Below are 27,973 nucleotides of genomic sequence, written 5' to 3'. Positions count from 1 at the left end.
TTGGATATCATCTACATTGTTGGGCATGCATATTTCTGGCACATTTCTTTTCATGCACCATCCATGAGTGTTTAAAATATGTATCGATGTGCTTCTAGCATATGTGTATTTGTCCGATGGGCATGATACTTTGCACATAAGTTAGCATGAGCAAGATCCTTGTTCTTGAAACTTTAATGTAGATCCAATATCATCTGCATGGTTGGGCAAGCGTATTTCCAGATTTCTTACCATGCATTGTGCACGTGTTAAAAAATATGAGTTGGTGTACTTCTAGTATATGTGTGTGTGTGCAATGGGTATGATACTTTGCAACAAAAATATGAATCAAGTATGGACAATGCAAAACATTGATCAATGCATGCTCAAACACTATCATTACTCAGTTTTCTCTATGGGAAAAACTAATAATATCATTTACAGTATGGCAGGGCTAAATGGATTCTAAAAATTCATCATGATGAGGATTGATCTATTGATCACAACAACCATAGAGAAAACTAAAATCCAATAATGATGCATTATGGCATGATTGACTTGATGAATTATCTTGAGGATTGACCTATTGTTCAGAAGTAGGGTTGAAAACTAAATCCAAGAACCATGCATGATGGCATAATGAAGTCAATGCTGCAAAAAAGTCCTCATGGCTTAGGATACATTTTGCTAATCACAAATTGTGGTGAAAATTAAGTCCATGAATAATTCAATGGGGCATAAATCTTAAAATATGATGGAGATAAAATAGCCTCATGATGAGGGATTATCTCCCATTTACTTGATGAGAAAGTTGAGTCTATTCCACACAATCATGTGATAGCTATACATCATGATAAATGTGAAACTATAGAAGAATAGTCACCCTAAACCCTAGACCCTATACATTGCTGAAATATTGTGCTACTTACTAGTCTCTACAATAGACTATTGAGGACTTTATCTTCAATTATGCTCTTTTGTATTGTCCCTCCAATCCAAGCACTAAAGTTCTTAAAGTGTATTCTAAAAGATATTTGTATGTTCCAATTTTACAACCCTTGGAATCAATCAAGGAAGCATTTCGGGCGAGGGGCAGCTGGAACATATAACCTGTGCACATTGCCTAGAATCTTTGGATTTTGGAGCGGGCTTTGGGTATTTGGGATCAAACTCCCTCAGTTGGAGCTATACTCCTTCTGTGTGCACATTGCTTGTAATCATTGACCTTGGTGTATTTGGGTATCAAACTCCCTTGAGCTTGTCCTGTTGGAGTAGATCATTTAGCTTGGTCACCTTTACTTATTGATTACCCTGCATTTGGCAGTTGTACTCTATGGATGTTAACATGCCCCCTTTCGTGTTGCTAATCCATCCTCAAGTCAGCCGCACTGGAGGAGGGTGGTGGAGAGGACTGACTACAAGAATATGGTGTAGCAATCTTCAAAGAACTAAAGGAAAGGAATAGAAAGGTGGCACATTTGTTAACATGTATGTGCACTTGCTGATGAAATGGTGCCTGATTATGCCAATGTTGATGGATAGAAAATATAGGGTAATGCCTTTATTTGTCATGACGACATCGAACATATGGGGGATTTGTACAAACTGGAAACAAGCTGCAAATAGGAAAATTTTGAGGTTACATCAACTCGATGTTTTAGCTCTCCAAGAGTTAAAGACTAGGGTAAGAATTTGATAGATTTTATCCTCGTGGAAATTTGTTGATGCATGCAGTTGTGCTTGGTTTTTCTTACCTCAATTGTGGAGAACAAGGTCATTTGTGGCATGTTGTAGGTGCTTGTTTTGGTTCCTTGTTCCAATCTTGAGGGCAAGGCATATGTTTTTGCTCACAGTTGTTGACGTCATTGGTGGCACACACTTGTTTGTGATTTCCACATTCTTTGGTGACTCTGTATTGGCATCACTTCACTACTACACTTTGATCGAGGGTCATAAGATAGAATTAAGCATTAAGCTTGTCGTTTATGTAGCAACGATCTGTGATACAAAAATGAGTAGTCGTTTATGTAGCAGCGATCTGTTATGTTCTCAGTTCTTTGTTGATGATAACACAAGTTTGATACTTGGTTCTAAGCAAATAATATGGAATGTATTGAAGGTATTTGATGATTTTGCTAAAGTTTTTTATTCCAAAATTAATGAGGCTAAAACCACTACTGGGTGCCTTGGAGGGAAACTACTACCTGATTGGTCTAGGTCTTTTCTAGTTCAAAGGGTTTAATGGTGGTGGAGATTCTAAGATATCTGGGATGCCCCTTTGGCATGGGATTGTCTTTAAAGAAAAGGGATTGTCCATAGAGTTATCCTTTAGAAGCAATAGTTGCCATGCATATTTTGTCCTCTTTCCTTGTTTATGTCCTCTCAGTTTTTCCATTCTCCAAGACTACTTTGGGAAATATTGATAGCATGATTAAAGATTTGCTATGGAGGCATCAGTGGCACTCTATTCCCTGGGAATTGATTACTCTTTCTAGGTGAAAGGGAGGACTTGGTTTGATAGATATGAAAAGTAAGTGTGAGCACCACAATAACCCGATCAGCCATACACTAGGTATGAGAGGAAATGTCGATCAGTGTGATCTGTGTGTCAGTCCTTTGTTGAGTGTGCTACACCTCGATCTCGGGGTCTCTGCCTTTGCTGCTATCTGTGACCAGGGGGCAACTGCTCTAATTGGAAGAACTTTGTGATCATACTCTGAGATGGACCAGGCAAGGTGCCCCGTGATCTGTCTCCGTGATCTGATGAGATGCCCTCTATATTAGACTGCCTCGTGGATGAAAGTGACCAGGCATCTCTGATCTAAGTATGAAAGGAGTTTGAGAGGCCCTCAAATCCGTCTCTAAAAAGACAGAGGTATCGTCCATGGATCTCATAATACACTAGGAAATGGAAGACAACATGCTCCTCTGAGTCCACCTCATGTTGCTCACATAATGTGCAGATACGACTCTCTCTGAACATCCCATCTGCTCGCCTACTCTCAATACAAAGTCTCAATCTTCAACCAGCAGCTTGGCTTGACTTGCACTACAACTGTCTACAACAGCAGATGACACACAGAAGTAAAATCTATAGAGGCAGGCACAACAAGCAACACAAAGCGCAGTTGGAACATCATCGACACTCTTGATCACTTAACTCATTAAATCCATTGCGTCTTTGGCTTTTAGATAGCCCTTTCCTGAAGCATGGCCATGATAGGCACTCATGGCTGCTGTGGGTTTGGAGGGGAGAAGCTTCAGTAGGCCTGCTGGGGGGGAGGGTATACAAGAGAACGGTGTAAAATGGTAGTATATACAAGAGCATGATGCAAAAACACATCTGAAATCGATGGATTGTATATATATATATATATATATATATCTATGTAGATATATACATATATATGTAGATATATATATATATATATATATATATATCTATGTAGATATATACATATATATGTAGATATACATATATAAGTATATATATACATATATATATATGTATATATATACATATATATAGATATATATATGTATATATATCTATATATATGTAGATATACATATATATAGATATATATACATATATATATCTATATATATGTATATATATACATATATATATATGTATATATATACATATATATGTATATATATACATATATATGTATATATATACATATATATATCTATATATATTGCTTGATAAATTGGTTGGGGAAGGACCCTTCGAAATCGGTAGTGGGAGGTGTCAAGGTTTCCCCATCTATAGCAGTGTCCATGTAGAGTGCTTGCATTGCCCTAAGGTGGGGGCACTCATTGGAGGGGTGATTGTCATTGCATACCCCTCAGCACACGTTATCTCTCTAGAAAACAAATGGGGGTTACTCAGTGTCTCCTTGGAGGTCCTTGACTTCCAATACTGGCCCAGTTGATTCAGTAGGTTGGAGGCCAACTCACTCATATCCAAGCCCTTGGGCTCATTGTTCTTCTCGGTGGGCTCCGCACTACCGATTGTGATACCTCTAATAGAGCTGTAGTTTTGTCCTTAACAACCTTATCCATCATATTATCACTTATATGTATATATGAAGATGTGTTGAATGGGCTGCAAGATGTGGTGGTAAACCCCACTTTGGAGGGGGATTCATCTCTTGATTCTAGATACAATTATGGAATTTAATGAAGGATTTCCATATCAACATGTCAGTACAATAATTGTAGGAGTTTGTGCCAACCTCTCGCAACCTGGTTGGTAGAGACAGAGCTTCCTATGAAGCTCAGTTTCTATCAGAACCACTATTTGCACATCTCCGATGAGGGTTTCATTATCCCGCTTAGATCCATCTACCACAGTCAATCAAGATTGCCATTGGATAGTTCCATGTGTCATCGCACCTTTCTTCATAACCTAGCGTTCAACTGCTTGGATTTCCCTCTTAGGTCCTCAGGTACTTTACGAGAGGCGTGACTCTTCTTCTACTTTCTTGATCTGGTGATACTTAGTTCAATCATGCCTATGGATGATGTACCAGCCTTACCTTTCAGAGCGGTATGCACTTTGGTGGATTCCTCTTGCGAGATCCTAGCTAGCATTTCAGCATGACATATCTGGAGAGCCATATGCACAGAGACCTTAGACCATTTTTAGGTCCACCCCTCTCATACTTTGGCCAGTATTTGGATAGATACTATACATTGGCCAGTGTTTGGATAGATACTATACATACTTTGATGGCCACTTGGATGAGCAAGCATGGATCTTCTCGAGCAGCCTTTGCTAGGAGGGTTGCTATCCTTAGGGAATGGAGAGGCTCCCCTTTCTTCTCGGAGTCCTTTACAGAGTTGTGGTGGCATTATTTGCCTCAAGTTTGGACTTTTTCTAAGTTTTTGGCTGTCTTGAGGCCTTATCTCATGCACTGCATGTTGTAATACAACATGCAATGCATGAGACAAGGCATCAAATTTCCCCTCAATTGGGTAGCATATGGACAATGGAGATGGAGAGGGTAGTGACTTTGATGGTGATGGACACACAGGTCACCATCATTACCCATTTTTTCCTCAACTAGACCCCAATGCACGTCTCCTTTTGCATGGTACTGTTGATGATCCCAAGGCTCAGAGAAAAAGTCACATCTCCGCACGAACTGGACAAGCTAAAGATTTGCTGCTTCTGTCATTTTTTGACGAGTTTACATTTCTCAGACAAACAAGCCTTTCCGCTTTAGCCAAAGATTCCTCTGTTGTGAAAGCATGCTTCTTCCAATGTTCTTAAATCAACATGAATACATGAATACGATGACCTTGCATAAAATCATCGACTTAATTTGCAATATTTTACATCAAAGTAGCTAAACCCCTAGAATAGTTCATTGTAATTTACTCCATAACAAAAGAGACTATACTCATCTCCCAACATAGGTACGTTCATAATCAATTTAAAAAAACAGTGCAGATTAAAATGGGATTGTTAGTTCAGGTGACACATGGAAAATTGTAACATTGATATGCAATCGTATTATAACTTAGAAATATCCTAAGCAAATAAATTTATGAAGCTATGAAAGCCCAAGTTAGTTTAAATTAATGAGCTACACTATAAGCATATTAAGAGAGGGAAACTATGCTCTTGCAATGAAATCTCTACTTAGAACTTTTAAATACTACATGAATTGTAATACATCTCCATAATCACATTAAGCTGATCAAGTAATACCATGGGCAATGTTCAAACTGTATTCAAATACATGTCTTATAAATTATAAAGAACATAAATTAAGGGATTCATAGTACGGCACTAGTGCCAATCAACATGTGGGTTTGTCGAGAATGACACTGGTTTTTTAAAATTTGGTTTTTCAAATTTTTAAAATTCAATCTAAGATTATTTAGGAAAATAATTCTTGCTTTCATGAAAGTTTTTAAAGAGCCATTCCTAACTTGGATTCTAGAGATTGGCAAAATTTTGGTCTTTCAAATTTTAAAATTCAATCTAAGATTATTTAGGAAAATAATTCTTGCTTTCATGAAAGTTTCTTAAGAGTTATTCCTAACTTGGATTCTAGAGATTGGCACAGTTGCCATTTTCCACAATCTAACATGGAGAATGGCACTATTGCCAATTTTGTAAAGAATGGCACATGTGCCAATCTCAAGAATCCATGCAAGAAATGGCTCTTAAAAAATTTTCATGAAACCATTAAATATTTTCCTAAATTATCTTAGTTTGAATTTTGAATTTTGAACTTAGCCGGCCTCACATGGAGATTAGCACTAGTGCCATTCTCCAAATCCCGCATGGAGAATGATACTCGTGCCAATCTCCATGTGGGCTATGGAGAATGGCACCAGTACATCTCCTTGACGATTTATGGAAAATGGCACTCTAGCCAATCTCAATGTGGGTTTATGGAGAATGGCACTAGTGCCAATCTCCATGTGAGTTTGAAAATTGCAATATCATAATTAAGACATTACAATGGGAGATTGGCACTAGTGCCGTTCTCCCTTTGCAAAGACAAAATTCCGATTGCAACTAGTGCCATTCTCCTCATACTAAGGCCAATATATTGTAAGGATCTAGATTGTGAATGATGAGCACATCATTCAGCATTAATGCACTTCAGGATCAAAGGCAAAAAGTAGTGTTCAACAGGGGGCGAGACTTGGAATCACAAGGTGGACGCATACCTGCAGATAAAGGAAGGTCGTTTGAGAGATTAGAACGTAATTCAATGCTAGTCGATAAAAAGAACGTAATTCAAAGCTTACATGTCCAGAACTGGCTTAAGTAGCTGCTTGCTCTCATTTCTCAAGCGTCTCGGCATTGGGATACTTGCACGCCAAATTGATCAATACTTTCTATCTTTTACTTTGCAATAATCATGTTGATCCTTCCAAATAATGTTATAGAGAACCCACTTCAGTGCTGAGCGTTAGGAAATATGCTGGTTCAAGAGCAGGGATACCAGAACCGGACCCGGGCTTTGTCAACGTGTATATGCTTCAAAAGGTCTAATTCTCATCGCATGGACGACAGAACTTATCAAGTGGAACGGTTTTTCTTAGGTCGCTACCAGGAATTACATGTTCCTGCAATACAAGCTCCAAGTAATCACTTCAGCAGTCATCGAGGCTTCTTATGCGTTCACGGTGATCCTGGTGCGGGACAGGCACTCAACACAAGCCCTGGGACAAAGAGGCACAGCTACACAGTAGTTGTCGGGAAAAACTGGGCCGGCTGGTTGTCTTCTATTGCCCAGAAGGTAACATAAAGTTAGCTCTAAGCCTTTTGATCGGGGGAGCTCAGGGAAGGGAAGGGAGCACTCAGAGAAGTATATTGCGAGCGTAGACGAGATATAACGTAAAGGAGACATCATCTTCAACTAACGGTAGACTTGGAGATTCCGTGAAGTTGGAAATATAAGTTGTGGAGTCCTCCTTGTTGTCTCAGCCAAAGGCTCTAAAACTGAGGAAGAGAGCTATTCTCGCCACTGTGAGGCAACAAGACATGGATAGATATGCGCCAAATCACTAGTCAAGGTATATAAATAAGTGTATTTCTAAGTCATTAAGGAGCCGATATATCATATTCTTTTCAGGTATACTCTTCTATGTTTAAGGGGATCCTCCATTAGCCCACTTACAAAAGTATGTCTCTATTGGGCTTGGTAATCCCCTTTATTCAAGGTATATACATAAGTGTATGCCTAAGTCATTAAGGAGCCGACATATAAGTCTCTTTTCAGGTATATCCATTCATTTCTTCTTCTATGAGAATGTATTTATACATTCCCATATATGTCCTTATATAAATAGGTGAATGAATAAGTCTACATATATACATGTGTGTGTGTGTGTGTGTGTGTGTGTGTGTGCATGTGTGTGTGTGTGTTCCGTTTGTAATCAATACATCATGCCCACAAAGTTTTATAATGGTTCATATACTATAAGAACACCCTTAGAAACAAGGAGCCCTAAGGGGGTGTGTGTGGGTGTGGAGGGGTGTGTGTGTGTGTGTGTGCGTATGTGTGTGTGTGTGTGTGTGTGTGTGTGAGAGAGAGAGAGAGAGAGAGAGAGAGAAAGAGAGAGAGGCAAAAGATGGGATGGGGAGAATGCGAGAGATAAGATGGGGGAATGAGAGAGAGAGAATGGAAGGGTGGAGGTGGGAGGGGTGGAAAGGAGGTGGTAGAGAGAGAGAGAGAGAGAGAGAGAGAGAGAGAGAGAGAATGGTAGGGGAGGGTGGAAAGCCAGAAGAGGAGTTAGAGAATGGATGAAAGGTGAGAGGTGGCTGATGGAATGAGGGGGGGATGGAGTGGAGAAAGAGAGTGACAAAAAAGAGACGGAGGTGACTGAAAAGATATGGGGGTGACGAGAAAAGAGGGGAGGGTTTACCTCAAGGGCTTAATAGAATGATGGAGTTTGTTGGAGCGAATGCTAGTGGAGGTTCAAAGATTTTAGCTCCATGATACATCTTTACAGAATAATATATACATGGGAAGGATACATAACATCTTTGATGATTATAATACATGGAGGCTTTGACACAATTAATCATAAGCAAACAAGATGGTCAACCCACCTCTAATGAGACACGTGACCATACATTTCTTACATAGAGTCAAACTTTCTTTCAAATCAAGTCAAGGATTCACAAGGCGATTCATTCAAGTCTTGAAGCATGCTGGATCTCCCTATGATCTAAAGTCAACTCTGTTTGTCACATGAGTTTGCCCTGTAAATTTAAACTATAAATCAAGATTAGAAGACATATTACAAAAACTTATGAAATATATGAGAAATTATGTATTTCTCTCGTATTTCTACATCAATATCTTTTTCAAGGCTATGAGAAATTATGTATTTCTCTCGTATTTCTACATCAATATCTTTTTCAAGGCTATGCATTTTGTGAACTAAAATGTAATGGTTGGAGGGGGGAAACATAAGATATTAAGTAGATTTAGACAACAAAACAAGTTTAGAGCAATAACACTTTGTTAATTTTTAAAGTTACTGGAATTGCAAAGATAATGTATTATTGGACTAATTGAAAATTTATCAAAGGAAATATGGGGTGCATATCTTGTACACAAAGCACCTTTCTTGCACTTTTTCGCCATAATATAGTTTCAAGGTATTCTTCAATTAGCTTTGGAAATCCATGATTACTCTAGAGAGGTTAGATGAGTTTGCCATTGATGTCTGTTGTACTTGTTCAACCTAATCACATGATAACACTATGTTCAAGTCATCCTTTTACATACAATAAAAATGGTGAGAAATTGAGGAGAAGTTGCATTAAATTTACAAAAAAAATCAAGATATTTTTAAAGAGTAGCTACAAACCGTACGACATTAAGTACTGAGAACAATGAGAAACATAGGAGTTAAAGTTTCTTATGATAAACATTTACAAAAAAATCCCAAGATTTTACCTTACAAATCCTTCAATATCAAAACTAACTAAACGTTGGATGTGCTATATAGCCTTACAAAGATAAGCTTTCATATAAATAGAATCTAGAGGATCCACCAAAATTGATCCTTAAATAGAAAAGAATTCAAATGTAGTCCTCATAACAGGTTTTTACGCATTAATTATATCCAAATCACTTTATCAACAGATGCTTTGAAATGGTATACATCAACAAACCCACACACTAGACTCATCAACTTTTTACAAAAGCATCTTATTCAATTTATTCAATTTATGCTAGAATTCTAGATGTATAGAACAGTATCTAATAATATAGATTATAAAAATAGTCCACATCCTTCTTCATTCAATCTACATGTACTTGTGGTGATAAGTGTTTAGAGTTTCCTTTTCTCAAATGCAAAATTGCTAGTAGCAAAAGAAGTTTCCGAATTGTACATGTGCAACTAGTCTTCACACATTATTTAAGCTTTTCAAAAACTATTTAAATTTAAGAAGTAATTAGTTTGAGAGTTCACTCTACTATATGCAAAAGGTTCCAATGACAATGTGTAAAGAGAATACCTTATCATTTAGAGAACCAAGTTGTTGAGCTATCCGTCCATGCTATGCAATCGCCAACATAACAATCCTCTTGATTGTTAGAAAACTTAGAATCGATACATGTTATTTTGTAGTACACAATGTTTTCTTGTACAACTTTTCATCATTACATCAGCTCACAACCAAGAATATAAAGTGCAATAAGTAATTTTAATGAGACATGCAAAATTGAATATGAAGCTTACAAGATTTTTCCTTGCATTAGACAAGCCCGCCTGAAGTTCTTCTTCTAAATTCACTAGCTCATGCAATGGTAGGCCATCAAGATCCTCACCACAAAGATGCCTAACAAAACAACTTGTTAAGCATCAAATGTCAACAAAAAGAACGGAAATAAAAAGTAAATTAAACACAAGTAAGAATGCAATAATAAATATTTAAAATATGTAATGCAATCAATCAATATACTCATCCCTTAAGTAAATCAATAAGGAGAACTAAAATGTGACTAGAAGAAATTTATCCTCTTGAAAGAAATATATTCGTAAGCAAAATACAAACCAAACTTTTTCTTAGAGCTACAGAAGTTTGGAGGTATACCTTTGTCTTACTTCTAGTTTGCTGATTCTCTTCTTCATGTGATTGACCTCGTCCTTTGACAACATGAAATAAGACAAGGCACAAATTCTTAGTGCATAGGTAGAAGCTACAAAGTGCTCATATTTTTATGAGTAAAAAACACACATGCGCATGCCTACAACACACATGCGTCCACACAATCCCATGTACACGACACATGCATACCCACATGATATAAAGCATGCATACACATATCCACCCATCACACAAGAATGCGAGTATGTATGCATGCACCTCATCCATGAATACATATGCACCAATGGCAAATATGTGCCCCCATCCATGCATGCACATACTTAAACTCAACCTTTTTCACTACACTCAAAGCCCTATTCACATCGATGTAGGTGTTTTCATTCAAAAATGTGTATCTCAAAAGAGGTATATGAATCGAACCATTCCTCAGCACTTTATGCTGAGGAGTGAATGTGTGTAAAGTGAACCTTTTCCATTATAGGAGTGTACCTTTTCCATTATAGGGGCGACCAATTATGTCCAATGAAGGCCTAATACTATGCTTACCCTTAATGTTTGCTCCTATGTGTCCCCGTGGTTGTTACCACAAGGTATTTTAGCGAGAGTTTTTCCTCCCTACCCAGCTGATTTGCAGTGTGCCTGAGGCCTTCTTTGCCCCGACTGGTATATAAGCAGCCTTAGCTGTCTGCTAGTCTCCATGAGACTCAGCCGCCACGTTGCTATAGCCCCCTGCCTAGTGTTTCTAGGGAGTCTACATTATGGTCTCTCTCTTTTTTCCCCTCCAATTTTTCTCTCTCCCTCTGCCTTCCTCTTCTTTCTGCTCAGTAGGAGAAGCTTTTTGTTTCTAATCTGCAGAATGTAGTCTGGGTGGTGAACTCCTTTTGTGGTCTAGCGAAAGGGGCTCCTATAACCATCACGACACTTGACTTTAAGTATGCATTTGAAAATGCTTAGGTTGTACATGCAACAAGTCTTAAAAAATTCACATTGAAGTAGCTAAAATAGTATATTTATATGCAATCATACGAATTTATATGCCTCTTAAGAACCAAACCATCACATATACTACATAACATAGCACAACTACAAGCATTATCTAGTCAGCAACAATAAGCTTACTTTTTCTCATGAGAATAAAACACACTAGGGTTTATCACTACCTCTTAAGAAAATATACAACATGAATCAAGCCTACTCTATTCTAAATGTTTATACAAAGAGCCCTTTCTCATGAGAAAAATATATATTTTAGTTATATGGTGCAAATTTATCAAAAATCCATAGGAATTTATGAGAGTTACCAAAGGGTAAATAAATATTATTAATTCTTTGTTTTCACAACTACACATGGATTATAATGTAAGAGAGGATGGTAAAGTCCATGTAATTTGCCGACATTATGCATTAGCTAGTTTATTATATTCTAGGGCATAGTTGGAATGTTAGGGCTATGATTCTTGCTCATCTGTCCTCGATCCCTAGTTTGTTTGGTCATCAATAAGTGTTAGTCGACATTGTACACTTTGAGCATACATTATAGAGACTATATGTATTTGTAGGCCATTTGGGCCTAAGAAAATATGAACAAAGTAAGGTCCCTTTGAATGGATTCATAAACTAAAGATACTGATATAGACCATACACATGCATATCACCTCATGATGGATGAGAAACTTAATTCAAATAGAAAGGCTACGTCTTCTTGTCAGAACTTCATTCATTGTTTACAAGGCATTGTTTGAAGCTTTGCGAGTCCATGCAAAATCCGTATAAACGAAATTGTGCTATTTGTTTAAAGGCATGACAATTGTTGGTAAAGAATAGTTTATCTAATTGAATATCCTTGCTCATTTGTGCTAATTCCATCATTTTATACATAACTAGGTGTATAGTTCTATCAATTATATTTTCTAAGGTATTTTACTTAGAACCACTCATTTGGGAGAGATGAATATGAAATACTCTTGTTTTTACAAGAAGCTATAGCTTGGATGAACAGAATGTGGACTAATCTTTTATTATCCTTTTCCTTTAGTGCAAGCCTTTTTCATGGGTGAGTGTGGCCTTAACCTCTAGAATACAAACAAGAACTTAGAATGGAGGCCTTTACATAAATAAATACCTAAGTATATGTGGTTTTAAAAAATAAAAGATATATGTGGATATGTGGATATATGGGTGAGACCATACGTTTACACTATCGTGTACACTTACTATTGTATGGATATATGGGTGTGAGCATATATTTACACTATTGTGTATGCTCACAATTAACACATTGACGAGTTGATAAGGGTGTTATAGTAGCCGGTCCCTACTATGTAGTATCGAATTTTAATTTTGTGTATGACTGTAGTGAGGTTGAAACTATTTATTTTCTTTTTAGAGGATGTGTGGTCATGTTAATGGACTCATATAGATATAAGTAGGAGAAAAATGCTCAAATCTACCATGCTAGATGCATAATGAGTGCCATGGTTTCCATAATTCTCAAACCTCCAATTGTGCTTATTCTCTTTTGGTTTTGGCCTCTTAATTAGGTTCGTGATTAGCCATATGATATGTACGATTATTTAAATATACACCTTGGAACGCTTGCCTAACACCAAAATGTTGAATGTATCTTTTTTATAATTACCACAACACATATGCTTCTACCAATGGTTGCCCTAAAATTAACCAATTCCACATGTAATTGCATCAATCCCACTCCTTGAAGCCCTAGCATCCCCTTCCCTTAGCCTAGGTGTTGCTTCATGTTTTGCGTTCTATACCAATTTGAATCTCTTAAATGACATGTTTTGCAAAACTATTGAAACTCTTGGACAAGAAGTTTTACCGGCATGTATATAGTGTATACATAAATATTCATACATACATATATATCATATTTAAAAAATTAATTTAACATTTCATGGCACTTTCATAGCTTGAGTGGAGGGACCATTTTTTATGAAACCTTGAAATACAAAACATGTCATTGTGATGTGATTGAAGCTCATAATTCGCACATTTCTATAACTATGCATTAGCAAAGAGAGAAATGCTTGATAACAACACATTCAAGTATCTCTTATTATCATTATTTTAAAAAGGATAAATTTACTTGATAAGTCTAATGAAATGGTCATTATGGTACCAAACAAAGACCAAGAAGAGCTTGCTCTAGGTTGCATCAAAGTAAGATTGATTCCTTTTTGAGATTATACCCACTAGAAAGGTTTGGTTTCTAGGTATAGAATATCTATAGACTTTTAAGGATTGAGAAATAGTTGTTGAAGCATACATATGATTAAAAGAATCAATGCATATAACTATTATCAAGATGAGACAATTTATAATTTTACAAAATTTCACATAGGACAAGCAACATAACATTGAAGAAGTCTATTAAATAGGGCAGTCGCTTAGTTTAATAAAAAAGAGTGAGGGCATTTACTCATTTATTATTTGTGCACTTGGTTTATCGAAGAAGAGTGAGGACATTACTCATTTATTGTTGGTGGCTACTTCCATTGCCTCTTGGCAAATAACATGGCCAGTCCTACTTCTTCTTGGTTATCTTAGTAGTTTATTGTAAAGGACTTTAGGAAGCACAAGCATGTCCATTCTAGATGATTTGCGATTTGGAAAGGATTTGACAAGATTGTCAGTTCAGTGTGCTTAATGTTTAAATATCTTCCTGTAAACCACATAAATCAAAGGTTTACTAATATTTACTTATTGTAGAGTGGTTGCCTAAAACTTTGTGACAAGAACAATGCCCTTTGAATCTTGGTTCTAAGATGCATGGCTCGTGTTATAAATTGAAATTAAAGGAAACCTTTGGCCTGGGAGGGACTGGAGTGGGATCGACGTTCTTGTTTGATGTCTGTGTCCTAGCTTTTTGGATCAAACATTACTAAAATTGTCCCTTTTAGCTAGGCTTGTACTTTACCTAGTTCATTGTTTTAGAGTCCAATTAGAGGACATGAAGGGTTTACTTTTTTAAATCTATTAGTGATGATTTTGTGTCGAATTTTTATCTTCTAGGAACTTCTAGTTAAGATATCAATCATAATAACATTCTTTCTTGACACTAGAGCCACTTACTTTTCTTGATATGAGTTTGCTTTCTCTTAACCTCCATTCTAGAATAAAATAGAGATTTTCTTCTCTTTATTTTCAACCATTATTCCAACCCCTAGGCTCTCGTTGAGGTTATTTTTATTAAATTGTTAACTTGATCCTAACATTATAACCAAGGACCTCTCACAACCACTCACCTTAATCCCACTTAGCCTTGCATAGGAACCGACCCTCTCACAACCAAAGCTACCACCACGAACCATCCTAGCCAAAGTGGCTAGTGTTGGGTCAATGGTATAGTCCTTGCCCAAACCGCCCACTATTCTCATCTTCTGCCACTCAAGCAAGTCCAGGGGGATCCATCCACCTATGGGTCTCCATTTGTTTGAGGCCAAAGAAGACCTCCTAGCCCCATTCTATAGTGCCTAGAGCAGAAGGATTCATGGGCTCAGTGAACATTTGGAAGGCCTTAGGGGAACCCCTATCCTAGAAACCTATCCAAACCACTACCGTAGGTGAGTTGAGGCACTATGTAAACCATCCCTCTAAGATTTAGGATCTTACAATCATCTCTATCATCCGTGGCCCTGTCTCTCTCACATATTATCTGTGGCACTGTGCCTCTGTCTCCATGGGGAGACAACTCCATGATCCAAAAGCTTTGACAAGGCCAGTGTCCCACTTCACCCAACCAATGTGTGTCCACTGCCCTAGCATGAAGCTTCTTGAACCCGATCCTCGGGATGCTAGAAGAGGCTGGTGCTCAAATTCCTCTCAACACTGTGGGCTAGCCCAAATGAGTCCCCAACGAGATGCTACTTAACTCCTTGTAGACTCCTCATCAATAGTCATCCCTTTCTAATGAGGGAGGGCTCTAAGAAGATCCATTGAGGAGACAACTGCCACTGACCTCCTATGCATGGGGTGCTCTTGACAAGTCCTCTTTGAATCAAGAGCTTCCAGGGCTTTGAACTTGGGGTGAAACCTCGCGCTACTAGCTTGCCCAAAACAACTCTACTTTCTGCATCTCAAAACCTACCCCCTCTAAGCACCTAAGTTGTCCCATGCAACCTCTTTGAAAAAACCAACATGAGGCTATGTACTAGGCCCTACCAAGAGGACCTGGTTGGCCATGAGGGCCCACCTTGCAAGGGAGAGTTTGGCCAGTGTGCAAGAGCGCCCCCCTCAATTCAAGATCTGATGAACCTCCTGAGCTGCGATCAAGAAATTGATTGATTTGATCTAGTTGATCCTAGCCCCCTAATGCCATGCAGCACAAAACAAGTTCCCCCCGGGTTCCATCTAGACTCGCAGTCATGCTGTCCACAAAAAGTGATCGGCTATTTGTAAAATTGAGTCCAATAGCTCCTCCTTCTAGCGGATCGGGAGCCACATCCCGATAAGGTTCCATAAAAAAACCTAGAGCCTCATCCACAAAAAGAAAAATATAAGTAGAGAGAGACCAGCCTTGCTATACAGAGGGGAAGGGAGACAACCTCTCTTGTGTGAACTCTCAAAAGAATTTGAATGGCAGTCCTTGTATACAAGGCAGAGACCTCCCGAATCCATCTATTCAAGAAGTCAATCCTCCCTCAAGAAAAGGCCACCTGTCATAAGCCTTCTCGAAATCCAAGAGAAGGACTACCATAGGCTGAATTCCTTCCTAGCCTAATCAAATGCCTCCCAGAAGGTAAAGATGTTGTCCAAGATAGTGTGTTTTAAAAAAAAACCTATATGAGTGTCATGAATGATGTCAATATGATGGGGCTGCAATCACAAGCTCAAGATCTTGGTTAAGATCTTAAAGGGGATATCCATTAGGGTGATCGTGTGCCAATATCGAATGCCTAATCGTCCTGGACTCAATAACTGGGGAACCAAGCTAGAGTCACACTCAGGGAAGGCCAAGTGGTGCAAGGGTGTATGTATGCACTCCCCACATGAAGAAAGACAGTGTTGATTCATCTCTGCCAGCCCACTTCTATTGAGGGAGGGCCTTCAAGGATCTCAAGAGCCTCCACCTCCCTGCTCATGCTTGGAGAGCCCACTAACAGAGTTTGTCTAGACTGACGCTCGGGCTACAAGATCCTAGGGAGAAAGCACTTGCTTTAATAATTTTTGGGTAGGCTGTTTTTACATGAAAATCTAAAAGCGTGCTTCTAAACTACTTTTACCACTTTCAGAAACAACATGCCCCAACACCTTGAGGCTTGTCCTTGCTAAGTAACATTTTATTGGATTGAGCTGTCCACAACTCTCAACCAACCTTTGAAATACTTGATCCAACTTCTCAATATGATCCTTACTATCACTATAAACACAAATGTCATCAATAAATACTTTGCCGAACTTTTTAAGGTTTGGTGCCAATACCTCATCCGAGTTCCTAATAATGTGATGGAGCATTCATAAGACCAAAGCACATCCTTCTATATCTGAAGCAGCCCCAAGGAGTAATAAAAGTGGTCTTCTCCTGGTCTTCTGGAGCAATACCAATCCGAAAATAGCTAGCATACCCATCACATAGGCTGTACATCTCAAGCTCGGGAATGTTCCTCAAAGGAAGGAAACTTTAACCTTCGGTTTCTGAGATCGATTTGTGAGGCCTCGCTCACCTTTCTCCTCCTATGTTAGGGAAGCTGGTGAGGCTCTCATGTTCACCTGCTGTCAATGACGTGTACAATTCTACGTAGCTCTTTTGCCTGGTTTCCTTCCATCCACCAGAGTCCAAGCCACCTCGGAAGGTTCAACCCACAAGGTCTACATCTCATAATGTGGTGCACAGCCCATGATGTTGAGGGCGATTTGCAAAGCAAGAAGGTGGATGATCCCCAATAAAATCTTTTATATTTGGAGTTCCAAAAACTAGGGAATACTTGATTCATGCAAAGGATTTGTGCTTCCTTGAGCAAAGCCTAAGTTTTTTATCTTTAAGGATTCATTTAAAGGATTTGTGCTTCCTTGAGCAAAGCTTAAGTTTTTGATCTTTAAGGACTATGCAAAGGATTTGTGCTTGCTTGAACAAAGCCTAAGGGCCTTGGCACATGTATGGATTTAGGATGGAAATTTAGTTCTCCCATCCTAGACCACTTAAGTGGTCTAGGATGGATTTAGAATGGGAGTAGCTACTTTTTCTCCCATCATGGACCATGGCCTCTAGACCGTGGCAACCCACGATGGGTTCCCTTTTTTTAGGAATTCAAATCGAAGTATGACATGTGTCTTACCTCCTAAACACACGAAATGATGCCATGTATCCTCTTCCACCTAAACCATCCCTAGTTTTTTTTTTTTTGGTGTTCGCACAGGGTAGGATGGGAATAGGATAGAAATATGCATGGGACTTGGGGAGCCCATTCCCATCCTATTTCTTACCATGTGCTAAGCCCCTAATAACTTGTTGATCTTTAAGGATTCATGGAAAGGATGTATGCTTTCTTGAGCAAAGCCTATAAGTTTTGGATGTTTAAGTCTTCAAGAGACATGAAAGCAGAGAGAGAGAGAGAGAGAGAGAGAGGATGGACAAACCAAGGTGCACCAGGGAAAAGGACTCCGCACGCAGATTACGGCTCATTCCGACACACAGCCTTCTGTCCTAAGCCCCCAAAAGATCTCTCCGTATGAGAATCCTGCCCAATTAACTTTTATCTCCATTGTTTCATAAACCACAGAGAATGCATTTGTTTCCAATTTCTATGCTTTTCTTTATCTCTGCTCATGCTTTACAGTTACACGTAGGAGCCGTTCGAACAAACTAACCTCGTTCTCACCGCTCACTGAGCTTGATGGTTTGGATTCCTCCTGAAAATGACAGTATCTCTCCACGATCTCTGGCACGCTGTTTGCAAGAAAAAAAATGCTCAAGTCTGTCAGAGCTACCAGAGCATACCTGATAAGCTTTCAGGTGATTTTATTATTACAACACATAGAAATGAAGAAGTTGGCTGTAACTAACGGAAACCATAATATAAGGATTCGAGCTTGTTGAGCACTCTGAGGTTAAGAATGGCCCCTTTAACAATGACCTTGGATTGTTCTGCGAACACATTTCTAAAGTCCAGCCCTCCCTTTGCTCCAACTCAGGACTATCACACATCTTTATGTAAAGCAACGAGCTATTTCAAAAGTGAAATATTTCCAAGCTTGCATCTATTAGATAAATATTCTCCAAGCCGATCCTCTAAAGAGCAATGCCAAAGTGTATTTCTTTGTGAAACAGGATCTACTTTTGCCACAGCATCGAACAAACCATCCTCTTTTTTGTATTGATAATATTTTACTCACAAGGGATAATACTAATTCCATTCTCCAACTCTTGATTGAGTTTCAGGTTGCATGGACTCGCAAAAACACTCTCCTCATTCTGTAGGTCTACTGAAGTTTGTTTCGCTCTACTGTACTTTTCTTTTGTGGTGCCAGGTACGTGCAATACATTCACACTCCTTAGCACAAGTACAGACAGAAATAAATAACAAAACGGTAGAAATACTGGAGTAACTAAATGCTCAACGGTGATTATTCTAAAGAGTACAAACGTAGATCTTTTTGGCAAGGTTTTACACCTGGAATTGTACAGCCTTCCCTTCCCTGCCTTCCCCTTTCTTTATTTTCCCTGATGGATGCTTCTTTAGCTTTCCAATAAGTGCCCATGTGCCCAGCTTGGGTGGGGGGTAGGTGACGGGAGATCTTCCCACTGGCTCTTCCTTCAACTACAGCCTGGGCTAGATTACTTGTTATTTGTTATCTGCTGCCCTGTTGGAGTCAGATTGGCCAGCATGGAGGACAGCATGTTCTAGGCTGCCTTTAATGATACTCGTTTTGCAGCTATATAACTCATTAACCACAACCATGCATATTTTAATATTGTGATCGTTCGTCTTTGGCTAAAACAGAGTCTTTGGAACAGATATCATGGAGCTCTTTGAAGCCGCTATTATGTATGATCGTTCATCTTTGGCTCCAACAGAGTCTTTGGAAGAAGCCCTTTAAAGCCATTACTATGTACCCAAGGCGTTGGAAAGCTTTCCTTTTCCCTCTTTTGGTCTCCATTGCACTCACTAGAAACTCTTTTCGCAGAAGTTTTTAAGATTTTGAGTTAGGACTTTGGAGAATCTCGAATTATCCTGTGGTTGCTTAGATTTAGGGAAAAACCTTATGGAAATCTTTGAACCTGGCAGTGTAGAAAGTCAGTGAGCCCTACCAAACCCTTAAGTGATAAAAGATCTAGTGTCCACTAATTCACTGAGAATACCCTGCCAACTAGTCTCTCCAAAACAGCTCAACAGCCAGGAGCCTTCACTAAGAGGCATGTGAGAACTCTTAACCAGTCCGGAGGCTCAGACCAAGCTCATTCACGAGCTAACGCATACCAGCAGAAAGACAATCACCCCATGCTATCATGCTGGCAGCTGTCCATGCAATGAAGGCAACCTGCCCGTGCGAGGTCTGACCCTGCCTGCACACCTAGCAGTCCGTAGAAGTCATGTCATGGCCATACAAGAGGAGTCTATAGACAGCCCATGCACTCGTACATTGCATAATGCAGTAACCTGCAATCCGTACATGCCGTACTCAGCCTTGGAACAGTTTTTATCACTACGTCCGTACTCACGATTCCATACCCAACGATCCGTACATTGCATTTCCGCTCATTTCCACTGCACTTCTCACACTGGCATCCCCTTGTATTTGCCCCTATTGCCCCATCTAGTGGGGCAATTTTAACCAATGGCCCACTTTGGTTCTAAGGTTATTTGCCCCCCTCTTTGGGTCAATCACCAAATTTACCCCCAAGGCACAATTCTCTAGGGTTAATCTTGCATATCCACAATTTTCCAAGGTATGAACATGTGAGTACATTCACGCCCTCATGACATGAAAGGTGGATCTGCATGAATCCTAGTGCCTAGATGAGACCGTTCTCACACATTTGAAGAATCCCTATTAAAGGCCATCTTCGTCTTGTGTAGCTGTGGGGGCTATCCATGTCCTACCTACCATATATAATCCTGTATGATCCAATGAATATCTTGATGAGTCAAATGCAAGAAGGGACATAGAGAGAGTATTGACATGAAGGTAAATGTTTGATAGACATGCCTTATGACCAAACCATCTGGATGCCCCTACATACAAGCATAGCTGTGGGGCTATCCATGTCCTACCTACCATATATAATCCTGTATGATCCAATGAATCTCTTGATGAGTCAGATGCAAGAAGGGACATTGAGAGAGTATTGGCATGAAGGTAAATGTTTAATAGACATGCCCTACGACCAAACCATCTGGATGCTCCTACATACCAGCACTGCTCATCTCCCTCAGCTACAAGCTGCATCGATGACAAGAGAGCTCTCCATGGTAATCGTTGTTGACTCGACTCTATCTAGATATGTAATGATCTAGAATGAGGCATCTCTGCGGAGAGATCTCATTGCAAACTCAGCTAGGATGATGTCATGTGGGGTTATCAAGCTTCCCCCAACTTGAGCGAGATAGCATCATGACCTATAGGCTCTCAAATCTAGTCCATTATACCTATGGAGAAATAGTTGTGGCCATAATTGTACAATTATATGTATTTCTATTCGAACTTAATTGATGCTTTCATTAGTCTTTTGATGTATTCTACAAGTTAGAAAGTCACAATTATACTCTTTTCAATAATTCCCTAGGCCAACAATTTTGGATCTTACAAGTATATTCCATGGGAGCAAATGTTAGACTCTACACACTAAGTCTTCCAAATGAAAACAATTGTAAGCTTAGATATACCTTCATAAGACTAGAATATATCCAATCTTATAGATTAATTTTTTTAAATAGAACAAGCAAAAGAACAAAGGAAAGAAGGGAGTTTGTAAGCGACTGTAGACGAAATTGTGAGTAAATGAGAAAAATAACAAATGAAAATAACTTACTCAGCAAAGCTACACTTACGTTCCCATTAGTACCCAAGCATACTCTACAAGTTTTAAAATAAAAAATCTAAGCATACACTTAAATTTTTTATTTTAAGATTAGTACGTCCTCTATAAGTTTAACTAGGATATGGGCAAACTTATGAAGTTTAGCCTCATAAAGGGCTTTTAAGTTTGGACTCTTGTTGTGGTCCTCCATTTAATGTCAAGATTGACATTGGTGGGATTGATAGAGCGGTGGACATGATATTTTCAGGCACATGTATGTAAGATATGAGTAAATCATAAGTTGGTTCATGACTATTATTTCTAATATTTATTTCTAATCATAAGTTGGTTCATGACTAGTTATTAGTAATATATATTTTATGTTAAAATCGTAAACCTTTTGTTTATTCGAGTGCAAAGTGTAGAAACTACTATTTTTAGTTTTATAAATCATATTTTGCATGTATTTTATGCATTCTTATATTATTATACACTTCATAGGATTGGCAAAATGATCTCAAGATAAGAGTTAGGAGGTGTGCAAAGTACTAAAATGTAGTGAACTCTCTCTTGGAATTCAACATAAAAACCCGATCATTTTATAATTAATAAGATCAACATTGGCTTTTTCTCTATCAAGCACCTTTGCAAAAATGTGGATTTTTTCTTGCCACATTATTGAGGAGAACATAGGCAATGGAATGGATGATGCAAGACAAATGAAACAACGAACAAAAGCTTTTTAAAATGTATTTTTGTTCATAGAACCCAAAGAACGTTTCGAATCAATTCATACAAACATAGAAGGGTTTGTCCTATCTTTCATGAACCATTGTGGGTAGGATATGAACTTTATGTTTGGGATAAGGGCCTCTTGCTTAGGTCAATTGATGAACACTTATTTAAGCATCAAGCAACATTGTTTGATCCATGGAGTAAATCAAAATCATATGAGTAGGTCAAGAATCCTTACCTGTGTGATCATGTTCCCAACCAAGTACTTGAAACATAGTGAGAATGCCCCACCATGGCTACTTACTTTTGGCCACAACGTTTCACTTGACCTTTGCCCAAATATCAGCAACAACATTTGGTTTGACATTAACTCTAAATTAAGCTCCCACTTTAGCTAAAAGAAAAGTCCCTTTTTATCTTCCTTAGTATCTAGGTTTATGTATCCATACATTAGACACTCATTCATGTGGTCTAGAGCTAAGAAACGTAGAAGCATAATTCTTAGTGTTGACTATCCAATCTCATCTCTTGGAAAAATACAAAATGATGCATTGTTTCCAACCAAGTATGGTCACTAGACATACAAATTTACGATGGGCAATGGTTGACAATATGCAGCCAACTATCCTTTGAATTGTCTTAGATTTAACATATACACTTGAGAAAAATATTCTTTGAATTAGTTTTAGTGGGAGTAAAGAACCATGCATATCTTTATGGATCTACTTGATGGTCCCTTGATGGTCTTCATAACCAATTCATTCCCCCCTCTATATACCTAGATGAATCCAGGAACATTCCCAAACTCATCCTCTAAAAACACAACATAGTGCAGTTTCATTCCCCCCTCTAACCCGTTTCCTATGACTATCTTATGTTGGTCTATTTGTAAAGTTTGAATGGCTCAAGTGAACTTCAAAGGATATAATCCCACTCTAGTTACAACTACTCTTGGCCAGTGACCCAATCATGATTACTTTGGTAACAACACTACATATTTTACACAACTTGTAATACTTGAACTTACAAAATGAAGGCTTGTCTAATGTTTTATATCTTTTACATGCAATTGGAAACTAGGATATCTCCTAATAAAAGATAAAATAATCTTGATGCAACCATATCATACTTTAGAATATTAATATACTATTATTAGGCAATGCTGATTAAACCATGCTTCAACAATGTACAACACCTAGTTTTACATTGCTAATACATTCCTCAGTCTATTAAAGAATGCTTCCCACTCAGATTGCAATATGAATAAGTTTAAGGGACACTTAAAATCTTTTGCACATAATGTTTATCCATACTAACTAAGGTTCTATATTGTTAACATATATTTACTCTAAATTTACTAAAAATTTACTAATATTTTTACAGATGTGACGTGAAAATGAACCACTTTCAATTTTAAAAAGCCAAAAAAAAAAAGAGAAAGAAGGTTCTTTAGTTTCGCAAGCTAGTAAATTCTTTTAGTAGAGGGATAATTAGAGGTATGCATTACCAAAATACTAAAGTTACAAACTCTTTGATATAAACATATATATAATGTTAGTAAAGGAAGCTATTGACAAAGATGACCACACCTTTGGTAAGTGTACAAAATTTGAAAATTCAATGACTTATGAATTGAGAACAATGATAGCATCTATCAATGCCAAGTCTCAGTGTTGCATACATTAGTCTAGATAAATTATTGATCAATATTATGAGTGCTTAAATGAGATTCACAAAAGCCATATCAAATGCGACTAGCAACGTTTGTGGTTACCCATAGCCATCCAACCAAACTCTAAGATGGCTAGAATATATTCACTCTCATCATTGAAGAATTACTAAAAACTAAGAGAGAGAGAGAGAGAGGTCTTTAAAAATCCCCCCATCCCCCTCCCCCAATTTTTTTTTAAAATATACTTACTAAGCAAAGCAATCCTTATGGCCTCATCAATCCAGAAATAAGTAACTATGTGAGTCTTAAAATATTGCAAAACCTCTCGGCTATAACCTAATGCTAACATATAAAAGTTAGACAAAAAGAATATGTGCATGTATCTTCTTCTTCTTCATCATCTTCATCTTCTTCGGATGAGGTAGCATCTTCTTCATCAATGTCTTCTTCTGCTTCAGCTAGACTAGGATTTATTTTTTCAGATTATAATAAAATGCGTATAGATCATCTTCAAAGGTGCATCCCAAATAGAGGAAACTTCAGCTTAGAGGGCTCTAGGAATGGTCGCTTAATGGAGCTAAGCAAAATCTAGAGAGAAAGAGGGCAGAAATGAAGAAGAAGATGGAGGGTGGAGAAGAAGATGATGAGGTGGCATATTGAAGCTACAATGGGCTAGGGACTCAAGGAGTCTCTGATACCAAATGTTGGAACTTGGGGAGAGAGGAGAGCTTTATCATGGAGGTGAGTAAGAACACATGAGATATTCAAATGGGTGTTCTATTCATTGTGAGAGGGAAGTCCCTCATTTATAGAATGGGAGAGAGGGTGACCTAAATCAATGGCACCTCTCCTACATCAAAGGAGGTAACTCCTAAATCATAGGAACTCCACAATCATAGGCACCGCCCCATGTGGGGGCCTTTGCACAGGCACACGGGCACGCAGAGAGAGAGAGAGAGAGCGCTATTTATCAAGATGATTAATATTAAACATAATTTTAGACTAAAATAAAGTAGCTTTGAAGATAAAGAATGAATATTGTTATACTAACATGAATCGTGAATTCTAGATTGGAACGAATATACACTAACAATGGTGGGGCAATGGATGGCACGGATTTTCTCCATTTATGATGTGTTATGATGTAGATATACCTTCATGAGACTAGAATATATCTAATCTTACAAATTAAAATTTTTAATAGAACAAAAGTGCTAAGGTAGCTGTCAAGAAATAAATGAAGCATAGTACCAGTTGGACGAAAATTCTTATAAAGCTTGCATGTCCCCTAAGGTGACAAAAAAATATACCTTCTTAAGATTGGAATATATCCAATCTTATAAATTTAAAATTTTTATAGAACAATCGATATTGTAGCTATCGGGGCATACATACCCTTGAAATTTTTCTTTTGGAGCATAACAGCTTGCCAACACTTGGATGAAATTTCTTGTAGAACTTGCACAAGAACTTGCATGTTCGCTTAGGCATTCTTTGGAGTTGAGATATGTTCTAGGTGTTTGGATTGTTTGTGTAAGTAGGCAAACATTTAGAGCTCAAGTGGCCTAAGCTTGGTTTCTTGGAATCACTTCTAACCTTACAATTGTCTTGTAAATACCTAGAATGGCTTGATTCCACAACTATTTCATGTACATTCACAAAGTGAAGGTCCTTGAACGTACAAATAGGAACATGAAGCTACTTTAAGAAGCTTAGGAGCCTTTGATAAGTGCTTAGGGCAGTTACACATCGCCTAGTGCCCCCCAAAGCCAGATAGGACCTCATTTATTGCAAGAGCTTGAAGATGTCTAGGTGGTTGAGGCTGAGTGCTTACAATTGTTTGGCACGGGTTCGAATGTTGCTTTGAGTAGTTTTTCAGCTATGAGGCTACCCATACTCATGGGTGCATCCGTTTTTGGGGGGGCAAATCACGTGTTGCGTGACCAAGTAAGGGGGACTCCCCCTCGGATGGGCGAGCACCACTGTGGAAGTAGAAGGCAAGGGGAGGGAGAACTTGGGTGCCATCATGTCAAGTATCAAAGTGCCAAAAGAAATAGAAGATAGGTGCAATGTGTGGAAAGGAAGGTGCTCGCAATGAGAGTGCGAGTCGAAAAAGGTAATGGGCATTCAAGTATAACAATCTCGACCCTTCACCATTCCCACGCTTGGGAGCTGCATGGGCATGGCGGAATTTGGAAAGAAGAATTGTGGCATAGACTTTAATGAACCTCGTTAGACTCAAACCTCGACCCTTGTCATACAACCCTTCTGAACCTTTATGGGGACCTTTGGAGACTGACATCTCCATCTGTAGAGTCAGGATGTGGGCAGTTGTACCTGGAGCTTCCAAATCGGTGCAGCTTCCCATCCGTGGAGAACACAACGATGCCCACCTCCGCATCGCACAAAACCGACAAGTCATGGGCGCCGTTTGTTAAAAGTCGCCTTCCTGTTCCTCGCGTTTTCTATTCGCTTAATTTTAATCTTGCGTCGTACCATCTCCGCTGCCTGAGCCTGAAATCAGAAGTTAGTGGTTAGGGTGATCTCAGACATGCCATGGGCTTGGACTCTCTGCTCTATGACGTCGGAACTATCCGCGACACTGCCTTAGGGAGAGCGGCGTATTCTGTCACACAGTGAGGCGATCACCAGCTATGAAGAAAAAGAACACCCTGCAACTGCCAGAGGACCAAAAGGCGATGACAATCGATGATAATCCATGATAGCGGTGCGAGATTCTGAGCTGGGGATGCTTCAACTTGCAAGCTCTCCTCGACGGTAAGCTTACAAACGATGAGGCCAGCAGCAAGCGTACTGAGCTACAATGCAAAGCGATGCTGGGAGTGATGGGAGGTACGTGAGATTGCAAAGAGCTGAGGGGCAGGGGGGGGATGATGGGAGAGGAGAAGCAAAGCCAGGGAGGGGACGAACCTGAAGGTGGAAGCTGTTGAGCTGAGAAGCAGGAGGCGAGCACCAGAGCACAAGCTCAGGTGCCCAGTGGTTACTGATAGAGTGAGACTGCACTTTTGTGATGTGCAGCTAAGGCTTACATAAATTGATGAAGACTGCAGCTGGCCTAACCTAAAAATTCCTACTCTCTTTTGGTGTTGCTTCACCATATTAACCGGCAATCAATCTAAGTGTGTGCCAACTTGTCATACGTTTTCCAATGCACTTTCCATTTTTATGAGAGAGAGAGAAGAGAGAAAGAAAGAAGAAATTTTATTAGAGTCTTCCGAAGACCGATGGGTCTATGGGACTGAAAGAAAACCTGATACAAATCACACTAAGGGTGGAGCTACTGAAACGAGCATCATCACCTGTGCTGAATCCTAAGTCTGATCATACATAATCAAATACATTTGGATGTAACAATGAAAAGAAAAGGACTGGAGCAGAGCGAAATCCTGCATATGTCATGTCCCCCTGGCTGGTGCATAGCTGGTGATGGGACGCTGTGCCCGTCAAGGGGTACCGTGCGTCTCAGTCTCTTGGACGAGGCTCGACGCAAGACCAGAGCCACCGTGACTACCGTGGGACGTATCCCGGGGCTAAACAATGACAGGAGGTCCCTCAGAGTGATCTGTGTGTCCCCTCGATATCTCGTGTGTCGTGCTGCGATCGTCGGGTCGGGGTCTCTGTCACGTCGGCGGCTAGAGATTGAACGATCAATGTCACTCGATGGGAAGAACTCTAGTGTGATCCTACTCTGAGAGGTGTCTGATTATGTGACCAAGCCCCGTCGCCTGAGTAAGTACTCTCTATGTCAGATTCCCTCATGAATGAAGGCCGCGAGGCATCTCTGATCTAGGTAGGCGAGGAATCTTGAAAGGAGCTCGGAGCCGTCTCTGAAGAGGCAGTGGTAGCGACCTCAGATCTCGTAGTACACTGGGCACCTGAAAATAAAATGCTCCTCCGACTCAACCTCCTGACAGTCGCACAGTATGCATAAGCGATGCTCCCTAGGAATCCCCTCTGCTCTGCCGCTCTCTATGCAGAGGCG

The 27,973-nt window shown here is 39.1% G+C and overlaps 1 protein-coding gene across 3 annotated transcripts; it reads right to left on the bottom strand.

Moving 5' to 3' along the window:
* Positions 1-8,489: 8,489 nt before the first annotated feature.
* Positions 8,490-27,004, bottom strand: LOC147886430 (agamous-like MADS-box protein AP1). 3 transcript variants are annotated; one of them, XM_087395974.1, is made up of 7 exons: positions 26,902-27,004; positions 26,308-26,484; positions 18,413-18,491; positions 10,571-10,623; positions 10,216-10,315; positions 9,992-10,033; positions 8,490-8,722 (listed from the first exon to the last, which is right to left on the bottom strand). In XM_087395974.1, the coding sequence occupies exons 4-7, from the start codon at positions 10,606-10,608 to the stop codon at positions 8,708-8,710; spliced, it is 195 nt and encodes a 64-aa protein (XP_087252100.1). In that variant the 5' UTR covers positions 10,609-10,623; positions 18,413-18,491; positions 26,308-26,484; positions 26,902-27,004; the 3' UTR covers positions 8,490-8,707. The 3 variants fall into 3 exon arrangements, with proteins under 3 accessions (XP_087252100.1, XP_087252098.1, XP_087252099.1); XM_087395972.1 differs by lacking the exon at positions 8,490-8,722 and adding an exon at positions 8,959-9,210; XM_087395973.1 differs by lacking the exons at positions 8,490-8,722; positions 26,902-27,004 and adding exons at positions 8,959-9,210; positions 26,759-26,798.
* Positions 27,005-27,973: the final 969 nt, after the last annotated feature.

This window comes from Dipteris shenzhenensis, chromosome 24 (assembly GCF_047967505.1).
Source record: "Dipteris shenzhenensis isolate YYH24624 ecotype China chromosome 24, Dip_SZ_1.0, whole genome shotgun sequence".
Taxonomy (NCBI): domain Eukaryota; kingdom Viridiplantae; phylum Streptophyta; class Polypodiopsida; order Gleicheniales; family Dipteridaceae; genus Dipteris; species Dipteris shenzhenensis.
Note: the sequence above shows the minus strand (reverse complement) of the source record. Positions and strands in the feature narration are given on the sequence as shown.